The 27,836-nt window shown below is 40.1% G+C and overlaps 1 protein-coding gene across 1 annotated transcript in view; it reads right to left on the reverse strand.

Moving 5' to 3' along the window:
* ccbe1 (collagen and calcium binding EGF domains 1) overlaps positions 1-18,131 on the reverse strand; it is a 65,089-nt gene extending 46,958 nt beyond the window's left edge. Inside the window, exons 1-3 of the mRNA XM_077194001.1 lie at positions 18,076-18,131; positions 17,866-17,982; positions 17,662-17,742 (exon numbers count right to left, since the gene is read on the reverse strand). Of these exons, the coding sequence (XP_077050116.1) occupies positions 17,662-17,742; positions 17,866-17,972 (188 nt within the window). The 5' untranslated portion in view covers positions 17,973-17,982; positions 18,076-18,131. The remainder of the gene's footprint in view (positions 1-17,661; positions 17,743-17,865; positions 17,983-18,075) is intronic.
* Between the last annotated feature and the right edge of the window lie 9,705 nt (positions 18,132-27,836).

The raw sequence follows: 27,836 nt of genomic DNA on the forward strand, positions 1-27,836 counted from the left end.
ATTGGGCACTTTAAAAAAAAACAAGTCCTTGGAAATAGTGCAAAAGGTAGGGGTTCACTAGACAATTAGTTCTGAATTACATTATTTCAGTGACACTTATTCAATACGTCTTCCATTCACAAAGTACATAAGAATTAAACGGCGACGTAGATGTGGTAAGATTGTCCACATTCATTTGTGATGTGTAAGCTATGTCAAGTCAAGTCAACTTCATTTATATAGCGCTTTTAACAATATAGATTGTTTCAAAGCAGCTTTACAGTGATAATGGGAAATTAAAGTAACAGATTGTTTTGGCTTTACAGCAGCTCTAGAATAAAGTTATTGTGTAGCTTAAGTTAGTTTTGATTGATTCACTTCCGTCGCAATGATCATTAGTTATTAACTTAGGGGCCGCTAACACGACACCGTTCTAACAGAAAACCCTTAATGCGATCCGGCCGCTCATTTGCACAAAACAGTGCCTGGTGGCTCAAGAACGCAAACCATGAAATAGGTTCCAAAGAATAAAAATGGAAACACTCGAGAACGCAAACCATGAAATAGGTTCCACGGTACAAACATTGACAATTTTTGTATCGCTTCCGCATAGCCACATGAACCGGAATTATCCCGACAACGTTTTATCTGTACAGAGGTAAAGGGAAGGGAAGGAGGCCTTCACAGGGGAGAGACTAGCTGACACTTCAGGACTGCATTGTCTTCGTCTCCAGGTGCAAGTCATTCATCAGATCCAGATACGGCCTGGATCCGGCGGACTGCGGTAAACCACGGGATAAACAGAAAGACTAATATTAGCGTAGACACAATCCTTCTTATGATGTAACATGTACATCAGGATTTATGGGAAGTGTTCCCGGTTCCGGCTGACCTAATCTATGCAGCCTAACATTGAATTATAGAAGTCTATGATGTGTTATGTGTATGCTAGGTCAAAGAGATGTGTTTTTAGTCTAGATTTGAACTGACAGAGTGTGTCTGCTTCCCGGACAATGTTAGGAAGACTGTTCCAAAGTTTGGGTGCTAATTGGAAAAGGATCTACCGCCAGCAGTCCATTTTGATATTCTAGGTATTATCAACTGGCCGGAATTTTGAGATCACAATAGACATGATGGACTATAATGCGTAATGGACTATACATTTATTTTGGCCACTGTTTCAAATAAATACCTAGGGTTTTGTTTATTTTCTTTGAATAGGGTTGAAAAATAAGCAGATCTAGCAGCTTTTAAGGCCTCTCTGTACGCAATCGTGCTCTCTTTCCATGAAATGCGAAAAAAAACTCTAGTTTGGTTTTCTTCCAGTTGCACTCCATTTTTCTGGCTGCTCTCTTAAAGGTGGGGTATGTGATTTGCAAAACGCCCGGCAGATTTTGAAAATACACAACTCATAAGGTCCTACCTACTTCTCCTGCAACGCTGGCTCTGACTCCACCCATTCGAAAAACATGGACGCGCAATCAAGCACGAGCGAAAACTCAGATGCCCGTACATAGATACAATCGCTCACATTAGCTTCCTCCCCAAACAGGTTGTTTAGCTAGCTAGTTCTACATATGGCTGGGCTATAACGTTAGAACAGCTACAATTCTCGTGCTCATATCGTCAGTAAAGACAGTTCCCTGATTAGTAGTAAATACTACAAGTTAATCGGCTTCTCACCTGTCAAGCAGAAAAAATGCCACAGCCGCATCTGTTGGTAGTCCTTCCTGGTCCTTCAGTTGCCGCCAACGTTGAAAAGCATCGCCTAGAATGACCCTTGTTTTAGACCTTTCTCTTTCGGCCGTTTTGTTCGCAATTGCTCTCTCGAAAACAGATTTCCTTTTCTGTGATGGTGTCTTGTCTGACATTCTCCAAACGGAAGCAACTATACCTTTTCCTTCTCTCTCTGTACCGGGGCGACTTGCACTTCCTGTGACTGGGTCAGGAGTTTTGAGTATGCGCACGAACAGGACACGCGCGCGAGGGGGGGGGGGGGGGGGGGGGGGGTGGGGGTGTGGGGGGGGAGGGGGTACATGGTAAGACCGTTTGAGCGACGCATTCTCTGTCCAATGATTCTAGACGGTCTTGAAAATGATTGGCTGGAGTTTTTCGAGTCATGCCCGTTCCACAGATGATTAAATTGCTTAATTTTCATTTCAGTGCTTCTAATTTACAGCCAGCAAGTGGGTCAGGAATAGGATTTCAAGTAATTTTGAAAAAATGGTCAAAAAAGAAAATCACATACCCCACCTTGTATACCCCACCAAGGGCCTGAGTGTGCTCGTTGTACCAGCGTTAGACTATTTTTCTTTAATCTTCTTTAAGCGCAAAGGAGCAACTGTGTCTAAAGTAGGGATGCACCGATCCGATACTCAGCATCGGTATCGGGCCCGATACAGCCATTTTTGCCGGATCGGGTATCGATCAGACGAGGCCGGTCCAAATCCGATATTGTGCGTATACTATTCTGTGTTGTTGTTAAGCTCCCCAAAAGCACAAAAACATTATAAAGCACCATAAAGTTTTCGTGCACTGTATTACAAGTGTTCTGAAGCCATTATAGTATAATGTGAGATAGAAATTAACATTTAAGTCATTAAATTCAAGATCACGTAAACTTTTCCCTCCGCTGCGGCTGTCAATCATTCTTCATTCAGTATTCAGTGTCGCGTTCGGTTACGACAGTCAACATGATGAAACTCTCTCCAAGATGATTCTATTTTACTATTATTATACTTGATCTGTAGATAAAGCTCTATGGTTTCGCATAAAACAACTTTATCTTGCTGGACTTTATTGCTGTAGCTTAATCATGTTTCTACCGGGTGTCTGTTAGATCACAACACTAGAGTAGAGTCCACTATAATTGTTCTTCACGCGCACAGTAACTAAAATTTAAAACTTTTAAAAGAAAAGGCTCAATAAACTATTGCATAGACAGATACTGTATAATACACTACGCATCAATATGTCTTTCGTTTGTGCTTTGAACTTTTCAATGCGGACTCTGCGCGCATGTTCCTTCAAGCACATCATTCTGCGCTCGGGATGCGCATAAGCGCTTTGAAACGCACTGTATTGCATCCTTTCATATCATAATACAGTGACGCAATGAAAGATTATTAATGGCCTATCTATCATATGTTGCAGCCTCATTAAACAGGTGTGCTATACATTTAAAATATGTCTCAATTGTATATTAGCCTATAGCTATATAAAATAATTTATCTTTTTGATTATTGTTAACATGTTTTTCATGTATGTATTTTACAATACAAAGAGCAATGTGTAATGTTTTACCAGATTTAGTGTAACACTTATTGTCTCTGTTTTTTTCACTAGATGTTCAGATTTTATACAATTATTGTGGACTTATGATTTTTCTAGACTAAATTTTACTGCTGAACTATCCACTAATCTAGTTTATAAAAGCATTTTTGTCATAGATTATGATCATGTATTTTTTTTATTTTTTTTTCTTTATAATGAAGTGGTCTGTATTAAGTAGATTGTGTTTAACACACAAAAGAGTGATTATCAGTTCAACACACAGAGAGTTATATAAATTCTACTTAATTTAAAAAAAAACTGTGTTGGTATCGGATCGGCATCGATATCGGTTGATACTCAGAATTTTTGGTATCGGATCGGATCGATTCTGAAAAAAGTGGTATCGGTGCATCACTAGTCTAAAGTGCTGGAAAAGAGAGAGTCAAACGTTTCTGTCTTGAGTATTGAACATTCTAATAATCAAAGAATATTGGTAAAAAAATGTCACCGTTTCCACAAAAACTTTGAGTAATCGAGTCAAGTCACATTTATTTATATAGCACTTTTTACAATACAGATTGTTTCAAAGCAGCTTTACAGAGATTTACCAAGCGGAGATCTTGGACGAATTAGGGCATGGGCTGGAAAAGGGAACCCCTTCTGTACCCTTGTGGAAGGAGATCCTTATGGTTAACGATCTCGTCCTCCCTAACGCTCGTCAGGCCGTCCAAGCCTATAGAAAATAATGTCACAGTCCAGCTTAAGTAAGTTAAGAATAGCACATTTGTTTTCAACCCTGATAAAAATAAGAAATGTTTCTTGAGCAGCAAATCAATAGGTTACTATCATAAGCCTGATTCTCTGAAACATCGAGTGGAGAGATCCACCTATAGGAAGGGGATCCGTACCTGATCTCTGCAGAAGCATCCAATTGCAGCAAGAAGCACGCAGCCAATGCCAGCTAAGGCCCCACCCCCTTACGTGAGGGCATGTAACGCCTGTAGAGCTGTTCTCCAGTAAGTGTATTCGCTTCTCGTGCAGCAATCGGGGCAAAGCTGGTGGATCTCTCCACTCGATGTTTCAGAGAACCGGGGTTACTATAGTAATCTATTGTTCTCTTTCATCATCTAGTGTTCGAGATTCACCTATAGGAGAGACATGGACAGCTGCCTGATTGCCCAATACATTCATAGTGAGGTTCTGTAAGCCAGAGAAGGACGGTCGCCCCAGGGAGGCGGTCCCTGACACGTCCCATAATCATAAATCTGCAATCCTGATGCACACTTATAACTGCTGTGCACATGCAGGACATGAAACATGTATGTGGCACACACACGATAATAACCCCATGCTTGGTGACAGGAATGTGCTTAGCCTGCCCCTAAGCCCCTCGTGGAATGAGCTCTGATGTCCCCTGGGGTCTGCACTCCCTTTGATTCATATGCCAAAGCTATAGCATCCACAAGCCAATGTGAGAGGCGTTGCTTAAATATGGGACCTCCCTCTGTGAGGGGGCGCCCATGAAACAAAGAGTTGGTCGCTCTTCCGGAAAGCACTGCTCCTGGTCATGTATGTCTGTAAGGCACGGACAGGACTCAGAGCATTCAGCCTCTGATCCTCTGCGGAGGAAAAAGGTGGAGGGTAAAAAGCAGACAGCTCTAACCTCCGATGTGAATGCAGGGAAGCATTTAGGAATGAAAAACGGATTAGGCTTAAGGGAGACCTTATCTCCACTAAGAGAGAATTTATTGCACAAGGAATGGATCGAGAGAGCCTGTAGCTCACTGACACGTTTAGATGACGCCAAGCCCAAGAGCAACGCCATCTTGAAGGAAAGCAGCTTTAGGGAAATACTTCCCAGAGGCTCAAAAGGATATCTGCGGATTAGAGGATGCTGCCCGACTGTTCAGCCAAGTAGACCTTAATTGTGGAAAAAGACCTCCCTTTTTCCATGAGGTCTTGAAGAAAACAAAATATAAGGAACTGAGCACTGATATGATGTGAAACCACGCCCATCGCACCACCCTTCAAACACTTGCCACTTACAACCATCTAAGGGCCGTGTAGAAATGGCCCTGGCCTTCTGTATAGTAGCAATCACACGCGTCAAAAGCCCCAGTGCGCTTATGTTCGTCCTCTCACAGGCCAGGCTCATAGAGCAATGCTGTCCGGGTGTGGGAGATAAATCTCCCCGTTTACTTGGGACAATAGGTCTGTACGGCAGGGGGAGGCGCCACGGCTCGGCAAATAACAGAGGGATTATCTCCACCAGCCATGGTGCTTTGGGCCACCTGGGTGCTATCAGAATGAGAGACAGGCCCTGCTCTCTCACCCTGGCCAGTGTGGGAATTAACAGGCACAGGGGAGGTAAAGCATACAGTAGCACTTTGGGCCATGGGAAGGCCAGTGCATCTACCCCGAGGGGTGCATCCACGTCCTTTAGCGAGAAGAACATAGGACAATGATGGTTTTCGTGCAAGGCGAATAGATCTACGGTTGCCTGTCCGAAACTTATCCATCTCATGCATAAAATGTCCACTATCTGAGGGTGAAGGCGCCAATATCCGTAGATTGGTTTTCCCCTCGATAGAAGGTCCGCGCCTCTGTTCAGAATGCCTGGAACATGAGCAGCGCGTAACGACAGGAAAACCCGTCTGCTCCACACCAAAAGCTTGTAAGCTAGAGCGCGAAGTTTCGACGAGTGCACGCCGCCCTGAAGGTTGATGTAAGCCACTGCCGTGGTATTCTCGCAGTGTACGAGCACATGATGTCCCTTCAGGCGAGGCAGAAAATGATTCAGAGCTTTCCATATGGTCATAAGCTCTAAATAATTTATGTGCGTTGAACGTAGTCTGCTCGGCCACAAAACGTTCACCGTTCTGCCCTCCTCGGTGGCACCCCAGCCTGTTAAGGACGCATCTGTTGTCACAACTTTCCGCATCATATTCGTCCCCAAAGAGGTTCCCTGTGTGTAAAAGTCTGGACTCTTCCAGTGGCGCAATGCTGCCGAGCAGGCACTGTTACAGAGCAGCGAAGACTGCGTATCGGGCTGAAATGTAGTGAAAAAACCCATTTCAAGAACGCTCTCATTCTCAGGAGTCCCAGTGGCAAAACCTGGATAGATGAAGCCATAAGACCCTGCAGTCTGAGGGATGTGCGATATTGTATTTTCCGCCCACCTCTCTGAATTGCGATAGACGGTTCATTAAAAGAGAATGCGCTCTTGAGAGAGACGCGCTCGCATGGAGACTGAGTCCAACTCCAATGCCAGGAAAATCACATTTTGACTGGGTGTAAAATTGCTCTTGTTCACATTCACGCACACGGCAGGTGTCCTGCAACACTCTCTCCTTTGATTCGACTATAAAGAGCCAATCGTCTATGTATGTCAAAATGGCATGCCATGACATTCTCATGGGTGTTAAGCCCGCCTCCGCACACAGACAGAAACTTTGAGGGCTTAACAAGAGCCCAAATGGCAGAACTGTGAATTCGTAACATGTGCCTTGGTAGGCGAAACGAAGAAACGTTCTTTGTGGTGGATAAATGAATATGTGGAAAAAAGCATCTTTCAGATCGACCGATGTGAACCAGTCGTTCTGTTTTATGGTGCGGGTGAGCGAGCCATAAGTTAACATTCGGAAATTGTATTTCCTCAAATGTTTGTTCAACACTCGGAGGTCCAAGATTGGGTGGAGAGAGCCGTCCTTCTTTGGGACTAGGAAATAACGAGAATAAAATCCCTGATTCATCAGATTGGGGGGCACCACCTCGCTCCCTTGTTTAGAAGGGAAGATATTTCCTCTTTCAGAAATTGTGGGGCGCTCTCCTCCATGTGTGAAGAGAAAACGCTGTTGAAAACCGGGGTTTTTTATTGCAAACTGCAGTCTGTAGCCCTGCATTATTGTACGCGTCACCCACTCGGGAGCTGAAACAGTTTGCCAAGCCAATTCTGACTCGCAATTCTGACTCACATGACTCGCGAGTGTTCCCACGGCGCTGTGTAAGCCCAGCTGGCTCATTTGTGATGCAATGGCGCCCCCTTGTGGACAAATATAGGTGACATGCAGGGGTTCAAAGAGTTTGTCTCTCTCTGCAGGGAGATGATTTCTCTCTGCGGAGAGAGATCCTCTCTCCGTAACAAATTAATTGGATTTGTTTTTAATGTGTTTTTGTGTTTTTTTATGTTGGGGGAACACTGGGGCCGAAGCCTTTAATATTTGGGTGAGGGGAACAGAGTATGTGCGGTGTGGTGACACTACTTTTGCACTTTTCCTCACAACAGACCCCCTGAACGTGGGGGGAGGACACACAACGTCCACTGAACACATGGGCAGGGCAGCCTCGGGAGGGGGGGGACCAACCCATCCGCGTGAGACCCTCCGTATTTTGAACAGGGGTTCTAGGGCAGGAAGAGAGTCCAAGGGGCTCATGGCCCGTGAACGCAGAGTTGATGCCCACATCGGCCAAACATCAGGCAGGCTGCTTGCATTTCGAGTTGGTGGGGGTAGGGTTCGATTATCTTCCTCTCGCGGCTGTTGTGGGGAGTTCTTTGTGGGGCCTTTCCTTGCCCTGATGAAAATTTCGTCCCGTGACAGGGGGGTTAGGCAAACGCGCAGGGGGCCCCCAGACCACCCTAGGCGGGGTTAAGGTGTCTGGCGATGGAGGGCTCGATAGCGGGGGGTCACCTATGCCAAGAGCCGCCATATCCTTCGTCTCGAGGCCTGTGAGACCCTGCTTGAGATCGAGCGGGTCGCTCCAGTTGTGCCTCATGTGCTTCGCGCATGCTGAAAGGACGGGGAAAGAGTTGTTTCCTCAGACCGGGAGGGGCTCCCAAGCACTTTCCCGTCATAAATGTCTCTTTCCTGGTCGGTGGCGCTCTGTAGAGAAGGCCACTCAATGTTGAGGCGAGGAGGAGTAGACTGAGGCAAGGCCACGGGGGCATAGGCCTGGGGAACGCCAGAGGGCCTCCTCGTCCTCCGAGACCACAAGAAGGGCCGCGTTATCCTCATCGCCGGAACCAGCCGGTTCATCGACAAGCGGGAGGTTGCCCACGAAGATGTCCTCTTCGGGGAATGCAGGATTGGGCTGGTCAGCCAAAAATAAGTGAAGTAGCGCCCCGGGAGGCCCCCCGTCGTCGTCACTGTGTCCCCCATCCGAGTCAGAAAGGCCGAGCTAGGCGCACTGGGTCGCTGCGACTTTAAGACGACGTCGCAAAAGCTTCTTGGGCAGCATAAGGCACTGACTGCAATTCTCCGGGTTCTTCAAGGCTTCTTGAGCGTGTTTGAGGCCCAAGCAGACCACGCAGAAAGAGTGAAGGTCCTTGGCGGACCACATGCGGCCGGGTGGGCCCGTGATAGGCTGATCCCCGGAGAAGCGGCAGATTTGGACAGCGACATACCGGTGAAAAACTCCGTAGTGGGCAGCCGTGGAAGGGGGAGCAGGTGAGAGAAGCAAGAGCGCGGCTCCGGATGCAGAACACAGCTAATCAGGCTGAATAAACGACTGTCACATCTGGCAAAAGCTGATCAGGCGATATGTCCTTCTGAAGACACGCAAGTGTGCAGTGTAAATCCAACCGAACTGTACAGGTGCAGGGATCGCGAGAAGCGAATGTCAACTGGAGAACAGCAGCGCTCGCAGGCGTTATATGCCCTCAGGTAAGGGGGTGGGGCCTTACCTACATTAGCTGCTCGCTTCTGTCTGTCTAGCCAGACTTGGTGCAATTGGATGCTTCTGCAGAGGTCAGGTACGGATGCCCTTCCCATAGGTGGATCTCGAACACGAGATGATGAAAGAGAACAGCATATTAGAATGATATCTGAAGGATCATGTGACACTGCAGACTGGAGTAATGATGTTGAAAATTCAGCTTTGCCATCACAGGATTAAATAACATTTTAAAACATATTCAATTTGAAAACAGTTCTTCAATATTTCACAATATTACTGTATTTCTTATGAAATAAACGCAGCTCTGGTAAGCATAAGATAATTATTTAAAAAGAAGCTTTTAAAAAGTCGTACTGACCCCAAACTTTTGTGTATGGCAAACTTTAGGTGAAAATTTCTTAGTTAATATCAACTTAAACATTAAATACTTACAAGTGAAGAAATGAGGTAATGGGAACTGGTTAAAAGACAACATGACTTACTGGATTTACCACAGGAGGCCCCAATTATTCAGGTTGTTGACCTTTGACCTTCTAAATTGCACGAGCAAACCATTACCGGCCTAACCATGAGTCTTTATCGTTTTGACTAGAGAGACAAAACAGACCACCATTGCTTCTCATTACTGCAAAAAGAACAGCGATTATTAGCAAAAATATGTAAAACTGTGGTCAGGTAATTAACCTTTGTGAATGTAAGACAGTGAGAGGGATGGCCATCATTTGTATGTGACACCATAATGTCATGTCACAATAACACGGTAAAACTTCTGAAATAGGATTTAAATACAGTCACGAATATAAAAAAACAAGGATGCATAATTTTTATACCTTAGTAAAGGTAGTTTATTTAGCCTATCAGTTAAACCTAAATAATTTCAGAGCCATTCTTAGCATTTTATATGAAAGATTTGCAGGAGAATTTTTCATAAAACCCAGCTAATGATCAAATTTGATAACGTTTTCATTATATTCATAAAATCGCATAAGCAAATCTGTCTGAAGGTGACACCATTTGTTTAGATGTCAATGGGGCGTTACAATTTTCACCTCCGATAATTACTTCAAGACTGATATTTCGAAGAAAGCTCACAAACACATCTGAATTCATAGGTTACAGCTGTGTACACACTCCAATGCAGCATTACCAACCAGACCAGCGTTGAAAGAAACTGCGTCATGACAAGATGTGGAAAGCAAAGAGAGAACATTTTTAAAGGAGACTGCTAAAAAACAAACACCTATTTTCATCGGAATTATCACAGAATTCATCAGAGAATTGTGTAAATTCCAGTGGTTGTTGGGTAACGCATTCGGTTTTCTTCATGCTTTGACTAGCTTAGCTCAATTGATCCCAAACTAACTCTGGCCACGTACCAACTAGAATCACTCAATCTAACGTTTTCCTGAGCTGGCTGAAAGCACGCTGAAAACGCTTTTCAGGGGACATTCATTAACTTTTGGGGTTTTTGGAGAAGAGAATGAAGGTCTTCCCTGTCGTAAATACCGGCCAGTTGAAAAGCCTATAAATCAGCTTGAGTGCTGTTGACTCAGTGGTCAGTGGTCCATTTGATTTAAGCATCTACAGAACTAATGATGTGCTTTAAAAAGATACATATTCAGCGTAACTCCTGCATGAAATCATTGTGGCTTTAAAATCACCCCATAACACTATAACAGAGCTCTGTATGAGCAAACAAGAAGGAATTCGTATGATATTCAAAAAAACAATACCACAAAGAAAAGACTGGTACAATGACCATGGATTGATCTGCTGCCATTAACTCCCACAGACATCGTAAAGAGACAACAGAGAACAATGCAAAGGATTTCCTGTTAAATCACCCTTTTCATTTCATGGGTCAAAAACACCAATATCCTATTCCCCAGAATTTCACGAGCTGGTGGTCAAACGGTTTGTATGACAGCGTGTTTGACCTGATGAGGACTTTGAGCTGATTGATGGATACTTTCACTGATATGAACCATCTGGTCAACTTAACCAAGAAGGGCATTATTCACTGTAAAATTGCATAATTTTTCTGCCTAAGTCATAAAATGAAATGTACCAAAATCCCAAATGGCAGATGCTCTGAGAGTGATTCACATCAATTACTTCCAGCTTGTGGCTTTTGAATATTAAAGGGGAGGAAAAAACCTTCTTAAATGTTTTTTGGAAATAAATCATACTTAAATATTGTTGCAATTAAGCAGTAAAGGTATCTTATGTCTTCAGCCTGCTCATGTGCTGCCGCATGTGTTAATCTAGACGACTGAGTTCATGCTCATAATAAATATATTTAGATGAACCGTTCCTGATGAAATATGAACACTGGCAAAGTCTAATTCAATTAAAATTGATCCATTTTAAAAATCAAATTACAATAACAATTTAGAAAAACCTTGTATGAGAACACACCAGCTTCTCTAACAACATTTTGATCTTAATCTCTGCCACATTTTTCTCTTCATCACGATGTTCCAATCACAGTTTGTCTACATGTCTGTGGACTTACACAATTGATAAACAATAAAAGAAGAAAACTTAAATATCCCCATATATATTTAAGTGAACAAATAATAAATCTGTTGCAAATACAAAAGAAACAGGACACTGAAAGATTCTCCAACTTCAATTGTCTTCTCCTCAATGCAGTTCCCACACACACACACACACACACACACACACACACACACACACACACACACACACACACACACACACACACACACACACACACACACACGAAATTTCCATGCCTCATGGTACATTTGAAGGCAAAACATTACTAGGACTTCACATTTTGTGAAAGGCAATAATGTCATGGCGTGTTTATGTATTAATTTGGTGTGGGATGCGGGATAGGGCTATACGTGGCTTGTCCAAACAATGGAAGTTAAGGGGCAAAAGGGACAGTAAGAATGTTTTGGAAAACATTCGTCCTTCAGTTTTAAGTCCCAAATCTTATAGTACCTTAACGATCAATGCTTAAGCTGCTCAGCGGTAGGTAACCTGTACCCTTGTGAAACCATGTTGCAGGTTTTGGTTTACTGAGCATATCCCAGACACATCTGCATTTTCTCAAAGGAGCTTTTGGACATGTCTGGGTTGAAATAAACAATATGATCTTGTTTCTTTTAATGGACACTTTTGGAAATAATCTCCCTAGACACCAGTGGATATTAAAGATGAACTAGAGGGGTGAGAAAAGACATGCGACTAGATTTTATGGGGTTCTCAGTTTGTATGGTTAAGCCGATAATTAAAAAGCTTTCCGCTGGCGACGAACAAGTGCTTGTGGTCAGATGAACTTAATGTTTAAGTTCATGGCTGGTTTTCTGTCCTAGAGGGGATAGTGATAGGGTTTATATGATATGGCCTTTGTCTGTTTGGTTCACTTTGCCTTTTGCCCTGGAATGCTTCTACTTCAGAGTACAGAAACAGGCCTAAAACCACCAGAAATATTTGGAAGAATTACCAACAACCAAGTTCTCCAGAAACATCTCCAGTATGTTCTGGAAAGCCCTATTCGGATCTGGCTTCACAATGTTGTCCCTGATCCCATTTCAGTGAAACAATACATATTTTAATCCAAAACTATAGGACTAAATCACTTTGTACGCTGCACTTCATTTAAAATAAAGACCTATAAATTCTATGGCACTATATCAACAACTTCCCAGCAGCCTTTCAGAATACACAGCTTTCCCCTGTAAAACTATATCTTCCAATAAAGCTCAACGCTAAATAATGGAAGGATCCATGACGCCATTAAAAATAACTCATCCACTTGTTCCTGACGCTAGTATCTTTCTGAAGTCTCAACAAAAATGAGCAAATTAACCATTTAAACAGGATGCGTCAAAGTGAACATTCCTTTATGCTTCCATTTACTCTTCCATTTGTCCGGTTGTCGACAGACTCAAGTGCGTGGAGTAGAAGGCTACATTGGGATTGAGATCCCGCAGGTCCCAAAGCAAATCTTGTGGGAGCGGGCGGTTTTACCCATAGACTGTAAAAAAATATGGACGTAGAGTCTGTGACATCACCCGTAGGTTTCTGAAGAGCATTTTTGCAGCCCAGAGTGGCCCCACCGTGCATCATTCCCGGATAACCGAAAATAGGCAAAGAGGCTGAGGTTACGTGACGGCTAACAGACAGTAGGCAAACGGGTAGTAGTGACAGCAGAGCAATCAGCCTGTCACTCAAGTGGCCATGCCCTTAATTATGCAGAACTTTAAGGCTTAATATAGTTTAAACGGATGAAGAAAAAAAATGTAATTAAAATTTGATTAAATAAAGGATGTTTTAAGCTATGAAAATTGTAGGATGTTTTAATGGTACAAAGACCTCTTATATGTAAAAAGATCATGGCAAATTTTATATGTCATGACCACTTTAATGTTAATTCAGTGTGAATAATTACAATGTATATGCATACAGTGGTGTTCTGAAATGAGAAGGAAACTGTCCTTACAGTTTTTTTAAATGTTTTTTCCAATGTAAATTCATGTACACTTAACACTTAATGTCTCCGGTTTAATTAAACATTACTTAGGCTACACTATAAAAAAATACAATCAGGTTTCATTTTGTCTCGTCAAAGTGGTGACATCCTAAGTGGGCCAGTTGTTTACTTTATAAATGGGGTGGTTGATTGCGATTTCACTTTTTTCATTTTAAATAGTGTGTAATGTTGCTGTTGGCGCATGAACAGTATCTGCAAAGTTGCTGCGCTGAAAGTTCAACGTAAGCAGAGATACCGTCTTTTAAAAATCAGGAAGTTTAATGCCTACAAAAACGACTCGAATGGAACTACAACGAGGTACTTCCCGGGTTTTATACGTAACTAACCCATAAATTTACATCAACCCTCCCTCCGGGAATATGCAAAAAAGGGGACATGGCCATATTTCTGCGGCTTTGTCGAAGAGGAAGAGTTATAGTGGAGAGCAGTAGCCATGCCGTCGAAAGTGTGTTATTTTCACCCAGCTGTCAGGTCTTCTGTGTTCGGGCTTCCTACGGACGCTGTAATTCGTCAACAATCGCTACAATTTATGTTTGATTATGTTCCTGAAAATTACAATCGTAATTTAGCTCTCTGTGCTGCGCATTTTACGGAAGACAGATTCCAGAATCTCCACAAATTCAATGCCGGATTCAACAACAAACTGTTACTAAAGCATGAAGCAGTTCCAACTTTAAAACCAGAGGCAGCAGCTGTTGAGCCACAACCTGTAAGTAAGACTTAATAATTTTAAATGTATTTGCATGTATAATTTTAGACGTAATGTTTTAGTTTTATCAAGGACGTAAACAAATGCCAGCGCTGGCTTTAGTAGCTACTTAGTTATGCTATTTTGTGTCTATGACAAACGCGTACAAACATTTTGGACCTGAATTTGTAATTATGTACTAATTTATAGGCATATATATTTTTACAATACCTTTTGTATTTCTTTGCAACAGATGTTTTTACGTTCTGTTGGCATTTTAACACAGTTGCCACATGTACACCTAAAGAAAACGATACACAGAGTAAACTAAGTTTTGTGAATAGATAAACGGTTGTTTATTATATCGATAAAACAATAACTTTAAAAAACGGTATTACTCAGGCATTTATTCAGTTCTATTAAATATTTAATCAGGAGAAAACCGTATCTCAAAAGCAAACAAGCAGCAGTAGCATTTTCAAGTAACAGTGTATCGAAATTCTTATATAATAATAGTAGGATAGAATAATAATAATACAAAAATGTACCATTCAGAAACGTTTTGTAAGAGCCGTGTTTGGGGAGGTTCTGCTTGACTCTCTTCATTGCCGCTTTCTGGGTCTGATTCTGGCTCAAACTGATACGGCAGTATTGACACCATTATTTACATTTGACCGGAGCACATGCAACTTTCGCCCGTAAAGGTAATGGGCGTGAGGTTTCCGGACAACTTGCGCTTCGCAGTTTAGCCAATTGCAACACACCGGCCCAACTAACTAATCTGAGCCCATTGCCTGTTTCTGAGGGAGTAGTTTCATAGAATCAGGAAGTCAACCGGTCGTTCAAATGACAGAGGAGAAAGCGGCTTACAATAAAGGTGAAATTTATGAAAAATAACGCTTTAAAAAACAAAACAAAACACGAAGACATGTTATATTGCACCCCATAAACACAATCATGCAAAGAAAAAAAGCAGTAAACCACCCTTTAATTAGTCTTCCCATAAACACCGTTCATTTAGGCTGAATCGCAGACGTGGAACGCACATAAAACAAGAGGCGGGATTTATCGCGTGAATAGAGCAATTGCCCAATTATAGTACGATTGAGACATTGCCTCCAATCACGTGACTTTTCCCTGTTCATCCTTAATTACTCCCCACCAAACCCAAGGCACACTTAAAGGGGACTGTTAAAACTCAATGGGCTTAAGGGAGGCGAGAGACATGCTGCTTCCCGAATGTAACTTTAACCGCTGGTGTCGCTGTTGGAAAGTGTCACTTAAAGAAACATGTGATTTACACTTTTAAAGTCCAATTTTGTAATATTTGTGTTTTATTTTTGAATTGTCGATTATTTTCTCATCCATTAGCAGAATTTTTTTTTTTTGTATAAAACATTGATATGCATTTAATTTCATTTATTTAAATAATTAGCACAGCTGGTAGTTTGATTTAGATATGTAGGCTAATCGTTAACAGTCCTTATTCAGATACAAAATACTACAGTCAGCCACAAGCAAATTGGCACAACATAGAACCAAAATACTTTTATACACAAATAGATTCAAAGTCAATAAGTCAAATATTCAATTCTCAAAAACTGATCATTCATTGATGGACAGAAAGTTTTAGCAATACATCCCTGGCTAATTTTCACAGCTATCAAGCTCCAGGATGGATCACAACCAAAGACAAGGTCAAACAGCAATGCATGAACATTCTCCTTAGTTAGACATTATAATCTATTCAAGAGACAAACCCTGGCTTGCAGGCATGTTTCTAACACAAGAACAGATGTGCAGAAGATCAAATCAAATCAGATCACATCAGATCAGAAGAATTAATTGAACAATAAATGACACACAAATATTTCAAAATATCCCATCACCAGTTTGAGAGCCGCCAAGCCACAACCGAAAAAAAGGGGTGTGGTGGTTATGCTAACTGCACCTGTTAATTTACGATGAGCTCATATCAAAACAGCGATTGAGTCATTTTAGCGATCTGCATATGAGCAAATGGTACTGACAAGCGTGCTCACTTGAGACCCAGTGTGTAAATACTCTCAAAGCACGCTTGAGAGATTTAGGGACTCCACAGGTCACCAGCGCTGGCGCACCATACACGCCAGGAATTTACAAGGACAAGCTTAACAGCGATTTTGGCAAGTGTTTCAAAGCATCACACATCAGCGCCTGCTAAAATAATAATAAAAAACTGTAGTAGTTTGTGTTTTAACTTGCTACTTCCAGCTTCCAGGATGCAGGTGGACTGAAATGCACCACCACAGAGGAGAGTGCCACAATTATCAAGTGATAATGGAAGGGAGAATACAATCGTCTACAATTTTGATTACTTGATTTCTATTCTAAATACATTTTTAAAGAAATAATTAATCCTTAAATGAAACCTGTCATTATGTATCAATACATTTCCAAACCTGTGTGACTTTATGCCATCCATGGACCACAAATAAGAGATTATGAAGAATAAAAGTAGTCCATATGTCAACATTTATAATACTTTATGGTGCTTTCAGTCTTTTGCAGCTCAGCAGCCCTTATCTATGCTTGCTTTAAAGTCAAGTACATTCATAAAAAACGTATTCTTCAAACATAAGGGTTTGAAAAGTTATGAGAGTGAGTTAATGTAAGTAGATTTTTAAACAAACTATACCGTTAACTGAGTGGCTGTGCAGCAACACAATAAACCTTAATAACAATCTAACCATCCCTTGGCAAAGTAGTAGATTGGAACGACAAGACCTGCTTTCAAAACTAGCTTAAGTTACTGCGCTAAGGCTGAGGAATCTTGGTCTGCATTGCATCCGGAGACGGCTTAAACCTCCAGCATCATAATCCCCAACCTTCAAAGAATAATATCTCCTTGCTTTCTTTCACTAATTCTAAAAGGTCACAGGCATGAAAACAGGATTACTTAACATGCCCCACACAAAACACCAACACTACTAACCAAGTGAAAGAAAACCCTCGGCAGTTTATGAGAATGAGAAACTGACCGACTGATTGAACAGATTTTAGAGTAATTTTCAATTTGAAAGGAAATGTGGGTCTCAAAATATAAACTCAGTATATGGTTCTTCCAATCGACACATTAGAACTGCATAAAACACAGCTGAAGTCTGTGTACTGTTGGTGATGTAGAATACAATGGCACATTAAAAACTGGCTGCTGTCAGAAATGGAGCCAGTGGTTCTATTTCAAACTTAACCATAAAACAACTAAAGACAATTTCTTGGCAGCCTTCCTGCAAATACGATTTTTTTTTTTTTTTGTAGAAAACCTTCAAGCAAAGCAGGTTTCATTGCATAAACATGTAAAATAACCATGGTAGACATACATATAGGCTCTTATTCATATGAGAAGCTCTAATTCAGCCCTGCTTCAATAAATACAAAACGTTAAATAAATTAGAAAAGCGATTACAGACTATATATACGCACAATCATACACAAGAACCTACAGAGTGCTAAAATGTATAAGTAAACAGTTCCTTACCTGTAGCATGTGGTCACCTCTCCCGTGGATTTTACGCACGGGTATTTCGTCGTTGCGATTTTGCTCTCTGAACACACTTCTCTGTAACACAAAGAAGACGTCAGCTGTTTCTTTTACAGAAACAATCCTTCCTGACGCACATGAAACAAACGTTCCATCCTCTGAGTTGGTGCAAACAACGAGCTGACAGCACGCGCAATTTACCTGTCCACATCCTCCTTCTCCTCTCGGAAAGTCCACGGCGTTCCCAATGAGAAGAGTATTACCACCACAGTGAAACTGAGAGGAGTTCCTCTGCCCGTGGAGCTCATTTCAAACACTCTGAGATGATAAAAAGATATTTGTCCGAATAAAGCCAGTGTCTTGAAGTTCAGCGCTTGTTTCTGAGGAATTGAGAGAGTATTGATTGGTTACCTCCTGCGAAGCCCCACGCGCAGATTCCCTCCGGCCCCTCCTACTGCAACCCTTGATCAACTTCCATAGGTTCAGAAAAGCAAGTTATAGATATAATATTTAATAATTGCCGCACGTAACAGTAAAGTCATTGCTGAAAATAAGCTTTAAAAAAGTGAAAACCCAGGGAGTGTGAGGATTGAGTTACATAATTATTTTAGTTTATGTTATATAATCTTATAACATGTTTAAATAGAAATTAATGTGTGTGTATATATATATATATAAATATGTCATTTATAAATATACCACTAAACATTAAGATATATGTCTCTCAACTAATGAGATTTTTAATTATAATCATAGAATAATTAGGGAAAAGAGTTAACAGTTGTAGATGGAAAATGTCAAAATGATATTTCAGCATGTTTCTTTTTCTTAAAAAAAGATACCCTATAATAAAATATATACCCTATGACAAGTGTTTAATTTTGAATATAAGAATTTCAATTGCACAAATAATCTTATGAAATAAATGTTTTATGAAATAATGTATATAGAAATGTGAAGTGAATGAAAATATTAAATTATAAAAATACAAATTGATTGCCTCCTATTGATTGTCCTCAAAGGTTAAACTAGGCAAACTGAATGCCTCACAACAGGAATTGTTTGCACCAAGTCTTCATCCTTGACCTCTGACTAATGCCATAAGCTGTTAAGGGACCCAAATTGCCCACAAGGCCAGGGGCATTCTGTTGTCACAAAAAAAGATTTAGGCTAATAGTATAATCCTTGAATTGTAGTTATTTTTAAGTTAGTGTTATTGATGCCCATGTAATTCATAGAACTATTTCAGTTGTGGCCACAGATGAACTGGGGGACTTTTTGAAAGTTTCGCCCCCTAGTGGCCGACAAAGCAGCAGCTGTTTCTTGTTTGTATGCAGAGGAGCCCTCACTAAAAATGATCTCCATTCCCAACCATCCGAATAGCGATAAATGAAGATGCTTTCGCCAGAAAAAAAACTTCCTGATGAATAATCTCGCATCTCATGAGTTTCAGAACCGTCTCTCATGAGTAAGCAACTCTAAACATATCAGACGAGGTCGACCTTGGAAGCGCTTGTGAAGCGCAAATAAATGATCTGCTTCCAAACATTTGTGTTTCCATGGAGCTGTTTGCATGATGCTGCTGATGAATCTTGGCTGAGATCACTTTTTCGTGGCGTGTTTTTTTATAGTGATAAACCCTCCTTGTCTTTTTCTTTCAACACTTTCATTACAATCCAAGCAACAGATTTAAGATGCAATTTGATGTCATCAGGGCCAATGTCTAGACTTTATGGAGACTTTAAGCTAAGTATTACAAGTTCACTCATTGGTTTCAAGGCTCAAAATCTGGGCAGAATGTAAATTCATCTTGCTTCAATAATTTTTAGAAAATTAGTGAATTAGAAAAGAGACAGTTGTTAAAGTGCCCCTATTATGCTATTTTAAAGTTTCCTACTGTTGTTTTGGAGTCTCCTACAACAGGTTTACATGCATCAAAGGTCAAAAAACTGTTTCATTTTCTCATAATATACATTTGCACATCACCACATTTTCAATGATTCTCAAACGACTTGTCAGTTGGTAAAAAAACCCCACAGTGGCTGGTGAGCAAAAATGTTAATGTGAAGCCCTGTGTGAGTGGATGTATTATAATCTACTCTATAATATTTAAACTTTCATTGCAGTATTTGTTTTCAAATTCTTTCCAGCTGTTTATATAGAACATTTTTATCTCAGGTGGTTGCATAATTCATGCTGTGCTATTCAAATACCCAAACAACAAGTAAATAGAACAAATGAATTGTTTTCAGACAGAGAACACCTGCTCTTATAAGAATTTAAGACGGCAAGACAATCAAACAGAAATGAGCAATATAAGTTTTCTATTGTTTAACTAAGCATTTTATGTAGCTGCAAAGTGAAAACACAATTTAGCATTTTGTTGTGCTTTAAGGGATGGTCTGATTTACATAAAAGTTAAGAATTATGTGGACTGTTATGAGTCAGCCATGATTGCAATGATACAAATATGTGCTAGAGTGAGTGTGCTTGCAAGTTTAGTTTTCAATAAGGCATAGGAAATAGGTCAAATTGAGCAGCGTAACCGCAGGAAATTATGCAGTCTTAAAAGCCTTCCAAACATTTTAATGTCAAGATGCAAATATTTGCAGTTGGGTATGACTGAAGAAATAAGCCCCCCCCCCCCCCCAATGTGTTGTATAATAGCTGCAAACATTCCAAGTTCCAAGGAACAATGATTTGTTTCAATGTAATGAAGTCTTGAGCCAAAAGTCAATTACACAAATGTGTTTTTGTAAGCAGTGGTTTTGTACACTTCCATTGAAAATTTTGAGGTCAGTAAGATAAATGTGATTCTTTTGAACATTCTATTCATCCAAGAAATCTGAGAAACTGTAGCACGATTTTAATAACAATATTACACAGCACAACTGTTTTCAACTTTGATATAAATAAGAAATATTTCATGAGCATTATTAGATATTAAATATTATTAGAATGATTTCTTAAGGATCATGTGACACTGAAGACTGGAGTAATGATGCATGTTCCTGTCATTTTGCCTCTCAAGGAAATTGATCATGATTTAAAAGTGATATTTTACTGAAAAACAAAACAAAAACACTGAAAAACCCCATAGAAAGTTTTTTTTTCTTCAGTGCAGACATTTTTATATTTCATATCTAATGCTTTGAAGTGCATCCAAATACTTTTTGGTGACAAATATTTAAATTAATCCATAGGCTAAAGGCCCTTTTTAAACATGTGATTGGATTTGGGACCTGTGCCATTTTTTCTTTACACAAAGTGAGAATCATATGTGTTCTTACATGAAGGTTGAACTCCTTGTGATAATGACATTTACATGTGTGTACTTTGGTGTGTAAGAACAGGAAGAATTTACCATGCTGACCTCTGGGTCGCCTAAATCAATGGTCCATAATCAAGGTCATCCGGGGGGCTCAGCACTGTTATTTTTTCTCCTTCCCTTTCTCTCTTCAGTTGATAGTTGACACAATGAAGAATACAGCTCTAGATTTGAATCCATGTGAAATTGTCTGAGAACAGAAAATGAAGCTGTTGGATTTACTACGACTCTGCATCAACAACAAAACGTCCAGTCAGGATGAGAGAGACCTACTTCGATTTATACATCATGTAACACACAGAGAGAGAGAGAGAGAGAGAGAGAGAGAGAGAGAGAGAGAGAGAGAGAGAGAGAGAGAGAGAGAGAGAGAGAAGGGGGGGGGGGGCATCTTGATATTTGCTGTCTGTCAGATTTTCTACCTCACATGACCTGCCTGGATACTAGATTTGTGAACCGAGATTTACTCACTGGCTGGTCTGTGTGTCGATACAGCAAATCGTTATGGTTTAAAAACGCTCATCCTGTCATACATAAGCACTTCATTACGTGATATCAGTTTTATTATTACCTCTTATTGTTGTCAATGCTGGCATAGGAGTATAAGATATCCCTTGACCAAGGGAAAAATCCACAAGAACACGGCAAACTGCATTTGTAGTACCGCTGTTGACCGCTAGATGACTCTTCGACTCCAGTGTAGCGCTTCACACCTCCGTCATCGTAAACAAAATGGATGACCAGTGTTATAAATACCGGGGTGCGTCACGACTAGGGAGTGTGCCTGCTGTGCCATTTAAGTTTCTGCAGTTTTTGATGGCTCAGCAGAGAGGAGGAAAAAGGAAGATAGATAAATTAGAGAGAGCAGCTAGGGTCATTATATGTCTCCAGGTGCAAACATCCCTCACAGCCAGTCTTAAAGAAGAGAGGCAGTGTATTTCCCTGCCTCTCTTCTTTATATCCTACGTTTTACACAAGGCATTTTTGTTGCGTTGTTGTGCAATGTGTCTGTGTATAGCCTAAATTAATGTGAATATGAATAACTTGAAATAGCCTCGAAAGTCCCACCTTTGGTGTTTCTGTTGTCTCTAAACAAAACATGCAATCTTTTTATTTTATTATTTTTAAATTTTATTATTGCAATCGTTTAGTAAGAAGCAGGCCTATAAAAAGATGGCAGAAGGAAAAAATAATGAAATTGCAAAGCTAAGTATGTGGGGTCAAGAAAGTTAAGCATGTCAATTATAAGAATGCTAGATTAACTTTTTAAAATAAAAATTGCAACTGTTAGCATAGGCTAAGTTCTTTAATTAAAATATCACATTAGCTGGACCAACTTTGAAAAATAAAATTGTAATTTTCATATTTTGTAAAAATATAAAGATTGATTTGAGCAATACGAAGATTTAATTGATGTCAGCAGTATTTATTTAAATACAGTATTTAATTGCTGTATTTATTACAGTGGTGATATAGCAGGGGAGTCCAAATGTCTGTCAAAATGCCTAAAAAAAAATTGGAACCCACTGTACATTTTGGACAGCGTGACAAACAGTCACAGTCCCTATTGAAGAAGATAGTAGCAGATGTGCTTACGTGATTTGAAAATAGCTGCCAGGGGTTTTCGCCAAGATGGCTGCCAAGTGAGCAAACTTGGTCCAAATGAGAATTTTGGTTTAGCGGATAGAAGACTGTAAAAGATGGTGAACCAGATCTGGAAATGTCACAAGTTGGAATCAAATACCCTTCGCCCTAATGAGCCCCTCAATACGTCAGAGCATGTCCACTAACTACTAGGCCACAGCTCCCAAATGCATGCAATCTTCTAAAGTGCAAATTAATATTTTCATTTAATGGTATAAAGCATATAATACAATACCAGTGCTATTGTTTAATTGTATCTGCAGTTTGCATGTGTACCTTTGAGTCAGGCCTGCAGATGTTGCAGCATATTTCTCATTAGAGGATCCTGTGCACCACTTTACCCAGGGAAGTGTCACCATAATGAGTTCGGCTTTTGTTTACCCCCTTATATTTTTTTCTTGGTCCATTCGGTTACATATTATACCTTGCCTGAGAATTGGGCCTGTGGACAGGGAAGATTCTCTGTGGTGGGCATAAGGTGATTACACAACGCTTGGCACACCAATCACAGAGCGGCACCATGCTGACTCCTGGACACACACATGGCCAAACTAATGTCTCTTTCTCAATTCATCCTTCTGTTCCATTTTCCCACTCCTTGATTGCATCTTTTCCCTTATCAACCATTTTATTTCCCTCAATTCTTACCTTTTTTTCTTTCAACAAAGTATATTTTCTCCTCTCCCCAGGCTAACATATTCCTATTCCAGCCCCAAACTTTGTCATTTTAAATGACTTTTGGGCTCTATAACCCCGCATTTTCAGCATTTGAAAGAACGACAAGTAGTAATTTATGTATATACATTTATATAATCATTTACTTTATCATGTTAAAATATGCTCCAGCATCCCCACAATTTCAAACATTTTGGAGACTAGATAGATGGATATCATTTAATTAATTCTACTGTTAAAAAGTTTGGGGTCAGTAAAATTATTTTTTGAATGTTACTTTTATTCAGCTAGGACACATTAAATTGATTAAAAATGACAGAAAAGACATTAATGTTTAAAACAAATAAATGCTGTTCGTTTCAACTTTCAATTCATTAAAGAGTGCTGAAAAAATGTACGTTTTCCAGAAAAATATTACACACCTGTTTTCAACATCGATTATAAAATGAAATGTTTATTGAGCAACAAATCAGCATAATAGAATGATTTCCAGAGGGTCATGTGAAGGCATCTGTAGGATCACTTAAGACTGGAGTAGTGCCTGTTAAAAAATCAGCTTTGCTATTTTAAAATATATTTAAATAAAGAGTTATTTTAAATTGTAATACGATTTCATAATATTACTGTTTTACTATATTTAAAAAAACAAAAACGCACATGGCAAGACTTTCTGGGCAACGAGGCAGCCTTCGGTTTCAGATTCAGCCTTTGAAAGCATTGCAGCTGAGAGAGGACCTTGCAAGGAATTCTGGGATAAGCAGAGAGCGAGAGCTGCAGTGCAGCCACCATAATCTGTTTACGGTGTCTGTCTGTATAGACGCCAGCTTCTCTTCTCCTCCCTCACAGTTCATACTCTGAATTGCACAGTGCAGTCGTAGCAAATGGAGGCTGTCATAACATCAGCATCCATCACTGTCAGACAGGCACCTGTCAGCTACAATACAGGAAAGTCCCATAGTGCTATTGCTTCAGACAAACACTCGCAAACTCTCGGACACATAAACCAACAGTCTGTCTGACCACCTAAAAAGAGGAGGTACACCTACTTGTGTTTTTATATTTAACAAACACATAAAAACGGTCATGACCCACACTAATATGTTTTTTCACAAATAAAGAGCCAAAAATAGATGTTTTTATATTCTAATTGCCCGTGGAAAACTTGCTACCATGACACCAGGTAGTTGCAATAGCAAAAGTGTTCAGATTTACCATACTTTTGATTTTGAAGTAGGCTACTGTATGTAGTTTGCAGACAAAATTGAATTAAATAATTTTTCATGTGTTTATAAATTATTATATATTTTTTCTGAAATAACACCACATGGAATGTTACAAGGTCACGTGACAACAATTTTGCTAACTTATTTGACATGTATATTTAAAAATAATTTCCGAATTAATTTGTCTGTGCGTGTGTGTGTGTGAGTGTGAGTGTGTGCTGTTTACTTTTGCATTCTGTATCATGTACTGTTTTAAACGTAATTGGTATAGGCCTAGAGTTAGTATGCAGTAGGGATGTGCCCGAAGCCAAACACTGGGTGCTTCACAATATCCCTCCTTGTCTCCTCGCTCCTCTGTCCTCCATCCTATGACCCGGAAACCAATCAAGCACAGCCATCTTGAAGGACATCTCAATTCTCTAATTGCACCGCGAGGAGTCGAGGATCGAGGAGTGAGGAGGCTTTCAGAGGAGTCATGAGCGAGGATGCACAGGTGTATCCTATGCGGAAGTGTTTATTGACTAAACGTGATGCACGTATACATTCTCCTCCCCCTTAACATCGGTCACAATAATTTGAATTTATACTTTACCCTTGCAGTTTATATAAACCAAACATCTCACATATTTCAACAGGGTATCTTGCTTTATTATTATTATTCATTATGAATTTCTTAAATAAACAAACTTCAACAACATAAGGGCAGATCCTTTGAGCGCTGCTGATGACGCTATGAAGTGACGCTTGAGTGATCAAGTATTCCAATGTAAAAAAAGCTTTCATTCGATTCCTCCGTCCTCATTTTTTTTCCTTGCGTCCTTCCCTCACATCCTACAGGGGGAGGAGCTGAGACGCTAGGAAAGGAAGCGAGGGAAGGAAACGAGGATGCACAAATAAGAAATGAGAAGCACCCACTATATTCAGAAAGGAAATGACGCATTCTATGGAGCCCCTAAAGGGACATGGCGATGAAAAAAAAAATGCAGAAAAAAATATATTTCAATGCTTTCGTTTTCTCTTGCAATTCTATAGTCAAGTAATTATATTGTATGTATTTATATTGTATATTGTACTTTACCGCTATATCAATATGAGGAGTATTGAAATCGTGTTTTGAATGTGCGCTTGCTATTCACTTTCACTTCGAAATTGCGTTTACGCGTAGGCTACTCTGTGTAGGCTATACGAAGTGCTGGTACTGACAGAGCACACATTTTATAAGATAACATATATTGTGAATGACGCTCAGGATCTGTTGCGAACCAAATCCTCCTACATCGCCCTGTCAGTCATCCCTCTCTACTTTAATGTATCCACCTCAGCAAAACTACACACTGTTTCACACAGAACATGTTTTTGCTGTGAATAACTCGAGACACAGGTCAATGGAAATAAAAAAAACCCCGCAAGGTCTAGAGATGCTTTTTTTTTTAAAGTTGAACTTCTTTTAGATTCTTCTTTTTTCTTTGAGAACCACATTTTTAGAATGCTGTGTCATGCTGCAAAAGACACGAGCACAGTGGTTAGACATCTGTCTAGCACGTTTATATTGAAAAACAATGGAAAAGTAGCGCAGTGGAATGGAAAATCGCGCTCTATGTGAACTGCCTCTAACCATGTCGCTTTAGGGGCTCCGTAGAACGCGTTACTCATTTTCCATGCCTTTCCGAATTTAGGCTTCAGGCATCTCTATTATGCAGTAGGCAGTACGCTAATATTCAATTCCTAACATGGCCAAAAAATGATTTCAGATGAGTTCTCTGCATTGTAAAACCCATGTGGTCATGGTCTGGCTGGTTAGCTTCAGTTGGTCCCTGCTCATAAATACCATATACAACATTATGTGGTTAAAAAGGCATGACTGAGTGATGAGAGTATGCAGGTAAGATGACACCTCTTGTACAGTTCTTGTGTAACTCCAGACACCTTGTCTCCACCTGAGCTCACCGGATGGCATCAGACCTGCTGTCCTCTGGCTGTTGTCCGCAGGGAGCTGCTGCCACTGTCTAGCCTGAGAGCCCAGATAAGACAAATGATTATGTAAATTGTAATATGAGCTATTTGAAGCTATAAAGATGTAAAGAGGTTACAATTATACTTTGTATAATGTGTGTATTACTTTTAAGTGTCCAAATATTAATAATAATCAAATTATTTCACTTACACCTATGTGAATAAAAAATGCCTTAGAGTTAACTTTAACTTGTTTACTGTAACTAAATAAACATCTGCCAGACAAAGTTGACTTAATCAAAGTTGATAAACACATAGGCAAGGCAAGGCAAGGCAAGTTTATTTATATAGCACATTTCATACACAGGTAATTAAAAGTGCTTTACATATAGAAGAAACTGTAGTTTGGCTTCCGCCATTGTCACAACAGAATTAAAAAAGGCTGTGGTGACCCCCATTCTTAAAAAAACAGGCCTTGACCATCAAAACATGGACAATTACAGGCCAATATCTAATTTAACATTTTTAAGCAAAATCCTTGAAAAGGTTGTGGCTACGCAATTGAGATCATATTTAGATGTTAATGGTCTTTTTGAACCTTTTCAGTCAGGATTTCGCCCATCTCATAGCACTGAAACTGCTCTTTTTCGGGTGGTTAACGACATTCTTTTGTCCGCGGATTCAGGGTTAATAAACATATTGATGCTTCTCGATCTAAGCACTGCATTTGACACAGTCTGCCAAGAAATACTGATCTTTGAAATTCTGATCTTTCGGCATCACTGGTTCCTCTCTTTCCTGGCTAATTTCTCACATCAGCGACAGAAAGTACTATATCACCATACAAGGGTATAGATCTGCCTCTGCTTCGCTTACACAGGGTGTTCCTCAAGGTTCAGTTCTTGGCCCACTATTGTTTATCATCTATATATACTGTATATCCACTTGGTGACATCATACACAGGCATGGACTTCAATTTCATTGCTATGCTGATGACATTCAAATTTATCTTACCACCAGCTTTGATAGGCCATCCCTGCCTAACTCACTCACTGCATGTATCAGGGACATCAAGCATTGGATGTCCCTTAATTTCCTCAAATTAAATAATAAGAAAACTGAGATATTGGTGATTGGCTCTGCTGCCTCAGTCAAAAGGATGGACCTGTCCTTTAATATTGACGGAGTTCATGTTAAGCCTTCGTCATCTATTCATAACCTTGTTGTGTTAATAAACTCAACTCTATATTTTGGCTCTCATATTTCTTCTCTTGTTAAAAACTTTTTTTCCCATCTTCGTAATATTGCACGTCTTCGATCTTCGATTATGGAAAGGCGCTATACAGTATAA

The sequence above is a fragment of the Siphateles boraxobius genome, unplaced genomic scaffold (genome assembly GCF_051911475.1).
Source record: "Siphateles boraxobius isolate OS27281-9 unplaced genomic scaffold, OSU_SipBor_1 11, whole genome shotgun sequence".
Classification (NCBI taxonomy): Eukaryota; Metazoa; Chordata; class Actinopteri; order Cypriniformes; family Leuciscidae; genus Siphateles; species Siphateles boraxobius.